This window comes from Elaeis guineensis, chromosome 4 (assembly GCF_000442705.2).
Source record: "Elaeis guineensis isolate ETL-2024a chromosome 4, EG11, whole genome shotgun sequence".
NCBI lineage: Eukaryota > Viridiplantae > Streptophyta > Magnoliopsida > Arecales > Arecaceae > Elaeis > Elaeis guineensis.
Genome location: NC_025996.2, coordinates 29,127,449 through 29,138,194, shown reverse-complemented (window position 1 = coordinate 29,138,194; position 10,746 = coordinate 29,127,449). Strand labels below are relative to the sequence as shown.

The following is a 10,746-nucleotide window of genomic DNA, read 5'->3' as shown; positions in this document are numbered from 1 at the left end:
GGTCCGAGCCCCAGCATATAGAAATCTGCCAAGATGGTCACGAATGATGTAACCATCACATGATCTTCCCTCCCGGACCGATCCATCAAAATTCACCTTCAACCATCCGTGGGGTGGGGGCATCCAAGACACCAAAATAGGTGGATGAACAAGGGAGCTGCTAGAGCTGCGGATGTCCCAAGGCATGTCAAGGAGGAAGGCAGTGTTGAATTCATTGGCCAGCCAGAGAGCATTAGCAATGACTGCATTGGCATCGAGAGTCTGTTGATGATGAATGCGAGAATTGCGAGCAAACCAAAGATACCACCCACAATAAGCGACTGAGGTCTGATGCAATTGGTTGTGTGATGTGCGGAGAAGCTGCAGAACGTCAACGGTAGAGGAAAAAGGCTGAGGTTAATGTCTTTGTGGTCGGTGAAAGCTTCCAACCACAGACTTGACGAGGATCTTGATGGCGAGGGACTAGGTCTCCTAGTGGTCAGATGTATACCAGTTTAACCACTATAAGGACTGGGTAGAGTCCAAAAGTAAGATCACCCAAACTGGATTACGTATCAAACTTTCGAGGCCCTAACTTATCTGTACAATATCCAATTGACATACTTGTTTTCTGAATTAGCGGGCTTTTTCAAGCTCCATTGCACCATCCTGTAAGGGTGTGGCATACCAAGTGATCGCAATCGAAGACAATGAGCCAATGTTTTATGGAGCACCAATCCAGGTTTGTTGAATTTATTAATCTTTTAGCGTTGCCTACGATCTCAATTGAAGTCATTAGGTAAAAGAAAGAATCTTTCCCCCACTTTCAGCTTGCCTCCTTCCTAATGTGTGCTTGCGCGTGAGAGAGAGAGAGAGAGGATTCATCAGTCTGCTTGATTCATTTTAAAGTTTGTAATCCATATTTTGATTGTAGAGAATTTTTCTAGCATCAATGTATATGCTGTAATAAATGTTCAAAACTTTCCTTGTCAGCTAACTTTGTTTTGAAAGACCAAAATTATATAGAAAAAATGTCTTGGCAGATTTTTTTTTTTGTTATAACTGCCTTTCCACTAGAATTTTACTTGTAGAATTTTTTTTCTTATGGCCTGTACAATGTGCATCAACAATTCTTTTTGGGTTGTACCAAAACCAAGGTAACAGTGTAACATAATACACAGAACATGATTTCGAAGAAGACATAAAAGGATTAGGAAACAAAATATAGAGTCTATCACATAATATTCTTAACCTGCATTGCGGTATCAGTGGTAACCACGGAACAAGTTGTTGAGCTTGTATTGATTCTCTAATCACTATAGTGAATTAGCCGACCACAAGACAATCCCCAATACAATCGTAATTTGCCTCCTGACAATGACCTCAATGAGCTAGATCTATGAGTGCTTCAGCCCATTAGGGCTAAGTTCTGATGGACGATACAGGCACCATCCATCAAAAGCAAACACATAGGGTTTTTGCTATTGACGTGCTTTGGCTGCTAGTCAGAAAACTTAGCATTCATTTTTTGATCGATACTCCCAACTCGTCACCAAAGCCTGGGAGATGGAATGAAAAAAGACAGGTGTGAAGTTCTTTTCCAGCTTTATGCAGGCGTTCAAGTAAAATTTTACGATAAACGGCTGTAGCGATGCTGCATATAGAAGCAGGGACCCAAATTTTTTTGTGAATTACCGGAATTACATAGCAAACAAAACATGTATGGTGCCAAAAATTGAAGGGTGTGAATGTGGAATGCATGAAGACCTTTAGTAAATTTGACACTACTATATCAATAGGTGGCAAGTATTCATCAATGGAATAAGCCAGGATCGGAACTAAATTAGTGCAACAAATACGGGGAACAAATACAAATTTTTGATTGTTTTTTTCTTTTCTTTTCTTTTCTTTTCCTTGTGAACATCTGGTTGATACTTATAGTTCACGTATCTCCACGTGTCCGAGAATACTTGATTCAATCAAAAGATCAATCACCATGCACCTTGCAAGGTAATGACAATTTTTATAATTCCACTACCTTGACTATTAATTTATTTAAAAAAAAAAAAAAAAGTTGCATCATTGAAGCAGATTCCAGATTGGCTGCGAAGGCAAACAGAACCACCATGTGAACATAGAGAAAAGGTTTTGATAATCCTGATGCTTTACACTAAATCAAAGCTTTATACAATTAAAGAGGAGGATATGGAATCATCCCCTCCCAACATTTTATAAATGCTTCCACTTGCGTATAAAGAACGTCACCTGCTGGTAAAAGACCAAATGTAATGAAAAAGGTTTTGATAATGCACTATGGGAGAAAACTCATCGCAACCCAGTTGGCCAATTAATTCATAAGGAATAATGAACACCTAGTAGCAAAAAAGAATAATTACACAGCCCAACAAGGAGAGTGTAAGAGGGAAAAAAAAAATTGGAAATGGGGTGGATTTACAACAAAAAACGCAGAAGCACAAACATCTACTTTGGAAATGAAGATCAAGAAATGAAATAGACCAAATGAATGGTTGAATTCTGTATCCTCATGCCTGTAAAAATTGGAAGGCTGGGTTCTTGAGAAGCTCTTCTGGTGGTTTTATATCTGAAAATATCTTATCTTGTAGAGAACTTGATACGTCATCAACTGAGAAGGGAATGCTGCACCAGAAACAAGCACAAAAGAGTAAACCATGGAATGTTGTATTGCACCAAACTGTCTGATTCAGGGTGGACCAGCACAATTCCACTCCTCGATTCAAGATATGTGGCAAAATAGAGAAGAGAGAGAGAGAGAGGGGCTGAGAGAGAGGGGCTTTTGAGCCCCCTCTACTAAAGCCACATGAAAACAGCAGCGGAGCCCCTGTTTTGAAATGAAACAGAGCTCTGCCCCCTTATTTTTATTGAAATTTCTTTAAGCCAGCCCCTGTTTTTGTGCAATCAGAAGAGAGGGTGCTCGAAAGCCATCTCTCCCTCTCCTCTCCCCCTTCCTCCCTCTCTCTTCCTCTCTTTCCTTCTCCCTCTCCCCCCCTCTTGCCGGCTTTGGCTGTGCCAGCACAGGCCCAGAACAGAACAGCATGATACCATACTGTACGGGCAACTGGTACAGATCCCAATATCAGCACAGCATATCTTGGAGTTAACTACGAACTATTTTAACAGACGGTTTCCATAATTAAAGGAATAATTTAATTTAATTCTTTCCACCTGGAATTGTCATCCAGCAAAAAGGCACTGCTAACAGCATTATTGGAGTCCTCTGTCATTAATATCCTCATGCTTGAAAGGACCTGTAGGGAGACATAATGAGTTCATAAAGGTAATATTGGAATAAATGAGCTGTTCAACAAATATAGATAATACTGTACACTTAAAATAGATGCTCACATGCTGCTCGCTAAAGGGTGTAAGCAAACTAAAAACACAGATGAACAAGCATGAAAAACCACTAAGCAATGTTGTGTAGCGTGCCCTAGATAAAAGGTTCTTGTATTTATACCAGAAGCAGAATTTGCACTTACGCTTGAAGATACACTTTGAGTGTTATATTTGTCATCCCAATACTGGGTGCAAATTCTATAGAGCTGTTGGACGCTCAAGACCTGTAGAAAGAACAGAGAATTAGTAGACATATATTGTGCAAAACAACATGTGCATGTATGCATGTGTGTGTGTGTGTGTGAGAGAGAGAGAGAGAGAGAGAGGGAGAGCTCACCGGGCAGAGGTCATTGACAATTTCATCATATGAAATCCTATACTTCTGAAATATCACCTGTATATTGCCATAGAAGATAAAACAATCATGACACAAACAATGAGTGCATACATTGTTAACCAAACAATCTTGATGCTTGTCAAAATTGATCAATACTAAATATAATTGAAACAGATTGTTAAAATTGTACTCAAGCCATATAACCTACAAGACAGTTCTGTAGAAGACTTTACATATTCAGAAAATCTGCAACCTAGATATAAATATTATATGACACCCTGCCTGTCAATATTCAGATAATCTTCAGTGTGTATGGTTCGCGACTTGTATATCAGAATATACCATCACAGGAATTAACCAGGAAGTTCACCTTATCATGAATAGACTCTATATCCCAGATTGATGCAGACATTAATAAATATATGATTGACATATGAACATAATATCTGACATAATGTAATTTAAGTCACCATGATTTAGAGCCATAAGACTACTGCCACAGCTGAAAGTCAAGATATAATGCATCATAACGTATGTTAGTGGTTCTATCAATATGGACGTTGAATTATTATTTTCTTTGTCAAAGCTTCTGAGTGAAAATGAAGAGGAGCTTTGGTTTCAATGCCCGGATGTTTCAAGAAGGATTCAAACGATAGACCAATAAGAAGGGAAATTCACAAAGAATGACCGACAAATATATGTATATTATTTTGCATAAAATTCTCAGGTGGCTAATCAATAAAAAAGATTTTGTGCTACTCAGACTCAGAGATCATCATCTACTTAATTCTTTTTCTTTTAAAAAGAAAACTACCAAAATGCAAATAATCATCACTATTTTAGTCATAATAGATTCAAAATTGATAACCACTCCTTCATGCGTATGTAGACTGGCCCCTATTTCAATCCACCGTTGCTATTGGGAAGCATGGTAGATTGAAGCTAACATTAGTTGGTGAGACAGGAAGAGGCAAATGTGTCAGGTAATATTACATATGACCTTACAATTCTTGAGCGACTTCCTAATCCATCCCAGTTCCACACCCAACTAACCAACAGCTCATAAATCATAAAAGAACTAAATTGTTTGACCCACCAATTTTTTTTTAAGCAATGTAGTTGGGATAATCTATCCCATGGAATTAATTGATTGCACATAAATATTCTCAGCGTGATTATTGATCCACCTTTGATCCATATTCCCATCAATGGATCTCTTTCTTATTTCATTTTTTTCCCTTTTTTGAGTGGAGCCATCAATGGAATTTTTAAATTTGTAATTGCATAAGTACCATAACTAAAAATTATGATAGACAAGTGTTACTAAAGAACATTACTTATTTCATAATTACACCATGAATGAGAAAAGAAAGTCCCTGTTATGGACTTATATAGCACTTGCAGAACTTCACAGAGCAAATCAGTCAGATATCATATAGCAAGATCAAAATGAACAGGTCAGGATGTTATAAAGCTGCAAAATTGATTCTATGAATTGAAAAAGAGAATTGGCATGGGCATTATCTTCCGGTTTATACTTTATCATTAATAAGCTCATAGCTATGGATATCTTGCAGATGCGTCTCATAAAAGTTCCAAGTCAAGTACCAATCAGCTCAATATGAGGAAGTCAACCCAGACATATGGTAAATTCTAATGTGGAAGGGGTAGGATTGCTTACCAAGAAACCCACGGCTTGTCTTATGTGTTTAAGTTCATCCCAGGATGTCCCAGCATACTGTAATGTGAGATGTTATAATATGATACCAAAAAAATTCCAGACATGGTCTAGACCACATACAGTTCCATATATGTCAAAACTCTATTAAGTTTCTCACCTCTGGTTTTGCCTGTGCACACCACAGCTCCAATTCAGCCAAACCAGATTTCACATATTCCCCATTGCTAAAGGAGCAACATTCACGGCGCAGGAGAAGACTAAAGTACCAGAGAAGAGAATATGTCATCAAATTATCCACAAATTAGAAGGGTGAACAAAGTAAAACATATGGTCACCTGTTGAAGAGTTGAACATTGATGAATGAGAATATCTGAGTAAAGAGTTTCTGTATCAGAACTGTAGGCACCTAAAAGTCATATTAACAACAATCAGCCAACTGCTTATAAATAATGTATATACATATTGCCCCAATCTGAGGAGATAATGTTTACATAGTTTTCTTGTAGTGTCTTGAGAAGGTTATTAAGGTTGTCAATGATGCTCTGCCAGTGGCTAGTTTGAGTTGAATTCCCAAATGAACGCCCTCTCAGCATACTTGCTCTTGCTGTTCTTGGTGCCTTTAGTTCGTAAATAAATAATCAGCAATACAGATATCAGTATTAAAGGCTCATAATTCTGATAAGATTCAAATAGGCAAGCATGTATAGCTAGTTGCAAGTCAAAAGGAGAAAAGAATGAAGTCTAGTGCAAGTAGTCAGCAGACTACCATGCCAAGTAAACACAGAACAACAATCCCCTAATGGTGTCTAAATACAAAAGAGACGTAAGAATAGCTAAAAGGACAGACACTTTCAGAACTTTTTCAAAATTCTATTCACAACCAAATGAAAGTAATTATAAACTCAGCCATGACATAATTTTCTTAGGTTGCATTTGGATGTTTTAGATTTTCAAATCATGATTTTATCTTTTTCTCAAAGTAATTAAATTCACAGAGTCAAGAATTTTGGAAGGTATTTGGTTGTGAAAATGTTAAAGATCTAAAATGGTCAATATGGTAGGACCATAAAGATCTAAAATGGTTAATATGGTAGGATCACATGAATGAGAAAAACATGAACTTGGAAAGTTCCATAAAAATAGAAGTTCTGAATTCCACGATTTACAGGGTTTTATGAATTTCTACCACACAATCAAATGCACAGACTTCTAAAATAATCAATTGTGATTTCTAAAGTCATAAAATGTCATGCTTTGAAGGTACATTCAAATGCACCCTTACTAATCTTAATGAGGATTTTACGCAAATAAACAAAGTACATAGCAAATTTATCAGCATATTTTTATGACAAGGATCCGCAGGATCATTTGCTATATGCTAACAGTGTCAAGGATGAAAGATAAAATATATGAATACGGAATACCATTAAAAGAAAGATTCAAAAGTTTTTTCTAATGGCTATATGTGACTTCGTAGTAATAATACTTTGTCAATCAGTTGAATTCCATAGGTGAGATAGTGTTCTTGGTGGGTGCTGGCTGAGGAAATCCTCATGGGGGGCTTCAGGTTTGTAATATACTCTAACTCCATATCTATTGATCTAAGGACAAACTACATCCGCACACGATGTAGAATTGTAGGGCAAGTTGGTCTCATTTCTTAAAGTGATATATATTTCTCTTAAGTTTTTAGAAATGGGGTGGCAAGATATCAAGCGCCTCCAGTGAGGAACATGTTTGTTGATAGCACAGGCATGGACCATTGTTTGACAAGAGACTATAGATGGAACAATATATGATAAGAGATTATGTTGTTGATTAATGTTCCTCCAAGAAAGTATATCTTCCATAATGTAGTGTGGGATCACTATTGGACCAAAGTCTGAATATTTGGTCATGGTTTTGCTTTGGTCAGGCTTGTCGAGTTCCAATTTTGGCAATTTTGTTGTAGGTTATGAAGTTCCAGTAAAATAAATAAAGAAAACATTCAAAATTAAAACTGGAATAATAGAAGAAAAATTTTTAGAAAAAGTTAAAATAAGTTATCACTCACTGCTTTTAAGTATTTTGCATTAAAAGGATTCTTTTGTTGTATAGCCTTCATAGTTTTATTCTAATATTAGGATCAAATATGTGATATAAGCAAAATTCATAAAGTCTAGTGATAATTGCATGGTGAACATATAAAGGGCCTAGTTATTAAATTTTTACCACTTATGAAGCTTTCAATTTTCAATTTTGAGTAGAACTTGCAAACCTCATTCCATCTTATTTTTTTTAGATTGTGTGTCCACTTAACTGATTTCATATTGTTACAGAAAATTATATTTATTTATTTAAAATATACTTGTTATTGTGTAGATGGTGCTTCGTATTTTGTTAATGTTAATTTAAGAATTTTCTTAGGTTCAATCATTCCAGTTTTATAATAAGAACCTCTCTAACCTCCGCACGTGAGGTGCCAAAGTTTTCAGAATAGCAAATATTCAAAGGTTTTTGACTGAAACTGAAAAGAGCTGGCCGAAATCAATAAGTTTCCGGCTAAGCTGACTGACTTGACTGGAACCCAAAAACAAGTACAGTTTTGGCTTGACCTGACCAAAATTACGAATCTTGAGCTTGATTGAAAAGTACCGTCAGACCAGCATGATTCTGATATTGAGTTTTGAACATGTTCTATTTCAGAGGGGCACCAACAATTTTGGAGTGTTGAGAGATACCTGTAGCATGGTATGCATGGTATAACTAAATCTCAAGCAGACAGAAAACTTGAAGTCTACTTGTACATCTGATGCTTGATCTCGTACACCTACTGACATTGGAATAGATAATGCAAACCCTTAAGGCAATGTCTGGTTGTAAAGAATAAAGATCAATAAGAGTTTTCCCATTCATAGGATATCAATTACTAGGAATCATCATGATGATTAATTCCAATTCTGTGTTTGGATAAGTCTAAGCAATCTCGAGGGAATAAAGCAAACTTTGTATTATATTTTATTGTATACTAATATAATAATATTATCATATCATCATACCACAGTAAGATGTCCATGCTAATATTACTGCAATATTAATATTATTAAAATAAGATCAAAATATCTGATATAACAATATGACTTAATATTGTTATAATGCTAATACTACAAATATTAATACAAAAATATTGTATTAGTCTGATTCAGAGTATTTTATTGTTAATATTATTAATAATATCATTAATAATATTAGTATTACAAAGGAGTACCGATCCAATATAATATTATATTATTAATAGCATGGATTGCGTCCCAAACTGCCCGATATGGAGCATACTGTATTGTACCAGGTCAGAACTAGTATGAAACTCATTTTTGGGTTGGTGCAGGATCTATACTGTCCTGTAGAGAGGCGTGCTACATACTGAGGCATACCAAGATAAAAGGTGAGAAAAATGGTCCGAAAAATATTTTGATGAGATGTGTAATGTACCATATCGAGTCAGTAACATACCAATACGGTACTTAGTACCGAGCATGCAAACTTTGATTAATAGCATTATTATAATATTAAATTAACTAGATAACTATAATATATGATAATATAATTATGATATTACAATAATCATAGGTATAATAGTGTATTACTATAACAACATAATAATAAATAAGACATCAATTACATTAATATACATTTAAAAATTATCAAGCAATATGAATACATTATCAACAAAAAGTACAATATGATCTACAAATATTAACATTTTTATAATATATTCCCCTCTCCCCCTAAAAGTGTGGTTTTACCCCCTTCTTATCGGAATTCGGTTCCCATTGCAATCAGCATTCCTATGTCTAGACAAGTTACCAAACAAGGGAATGGGTTGGAATTCAAAGTGATGCCCATTCCCACCTCCCACTCCTGCAAATCAAGCATGTTATAAACCATGTGAGAATCAATTTTGTATGTCAAGCAGGAATTCTAAGTGGCACTCCAAGACAAGATGATAACAGCAAGGTGTTCATTGTGCTACTAATGGAAATTAGGAGAAAACATATAAATGTAGCGTTATTTTCTCTTGCTTTTTTCAAGTCACAAAACAATTAGCAGGCAAACTTGCAAGGGTGTCAAGAATTGGAGGATCTTTAGTAACAATTACCTTTATATATGTCATTTGAGCCTCACTGTTTATTGGTTTATCTTTATCATTGTAATATAATTACCTCCACTTGATCAAATATTTATAATACTTATTTAGAAAGAAAGGAATGAAGAAAGAAAGAAAGAGAATCCCAAAGAATCACTAAGTCATGGTTTGCCATACCGGTGCATATTGATCATACCATACCGATACCGAACTAGTATATAGTATGGAGGACGTTCCAAGTGTCGATACACAGAACTGGCCCCATACCGAATGTACCAACACAGTTACGGGATGGTACCAGTATGGGGTCCGGTATCGAAATGGCAAACCTTGTACTAGGTTCAGCTAATAATCAAAGATTGAGCTGTAGGCTAAAATTATGAATGTAAATGCATCTCACAACATCAACCCCAGATAAATTGCTCCTGAATATTCAAAATAGAATTCCTGCAGTCATCTTACCTGGATACATAAAGAAAGCACAGAAGTCAACTCTTTCTTCACATTATCACGAATAATTCCATATATCTTCTCCACATAAGCTGTGAGCTGCTGCTTGAAAAGCAGGGCAGGGTACTTGGCCTCAACTTCGCGTACAATGTCTGGTCCATCAACAGGAAGGTTTGCAGAGGACCGGAATCCCTACAGAGAATGCCATATTAAATGATGTAAAAGAATGGAGTTCATCCAATTTGCATCCAAGATAAAGCCTGACTGTAGTAACTATGTGTCCATCACAAAGGAAGACAAAGAAAATTTAATGTAACTGCATACTTGTGTCATCCTTCCAAACAATGATGTTGGAGGGGATGGTTTCCGACGTGGAATAGCACCAGCTGCTTTCAGACTCCTTTGAAGTAGGTGTAACAAAGTAGATGTATTTGATAGCCAGTAGGCTAAATGGTCATTTCTCTCATTACTCTGCAACATGGATTTTTATCAGAATAATTGCAATGGCAAAGTACACTACAGGAAACAAAATGAGATGAGGAATACAATGGATCCACATTGCCCCAGTCATGTTACAGTATTTACATGACACCTTTGAAGACAGAAACAGATACCAAACAAGAAAATTTGGTGATAGTGAAGAGAAATGCAGATCTGAGGTTTTAAGTAACAATAAGTATAGGGGAGGTTGTGTCTAAGCAGCATGATTCTATTGGAATTACACTAAAAATATTCTATATTAGTAAACTTTCCTATCATGCTTTCTTCCATGGATGTGCGTTACAAAACACTTCCATA

General features: G+C 36.0%; 1 protein-coding gene across 2 annotated transcripts in view; it reads right to left on the bottom strand.

Moving 5' to 3' along the window:
- Positions 1–2,265: 2,265 nt before the first annotated feature.
- LOC105043147 (myosin-6) overlaps positions 2,266–10,746 on the bottom strand; it is a 42,850-nt gene continuing 34,369 nt past the window's right edge. For both annotated transcript variants that reach the window (XM_019850083.3, XM_010920565.4), the window contains exons 30-39: positions 10,273–10,419; positions 9,961–10,140; positions 5,864–5,989; positions 5,708–5,778; positions 5,530–5,629; positions 5,373–5,429; positions 3,692–3,748; positions 3,498–3,578; positions 3,184–3,266; positions 2,266–2,637 (exon numbers count right to left, since the gene is read on the bottom strand). In XM_019850083.3, the coding sequence (XP_019705642.1) occupies positions 2,523–2,637; positions 3,184–3,266; positions 3,498–3,578; positions 3,692–3,748; positions 5,373–5,429; positions 5,530–5,629; positions 5,708–5,778; positions 5,864–5,989; positions 9,961–10,140; positions 10,273–10,419 (1,017 nt within the window). In that variant the 3' untranslated portion in view covers positions 2,266–2,522. The remainder of the gene's footprint in view (positions 2,638–3,183; positions 3,267–3,497; positions 3,579–3,691; positions 3,749–5,372; positions 5,430–5,529; positions 5,630–5,707; positions 5,779–5,863; positions 5,990–9,960; positions 10,141–10,272; positions 10,420–10,746) is intronic.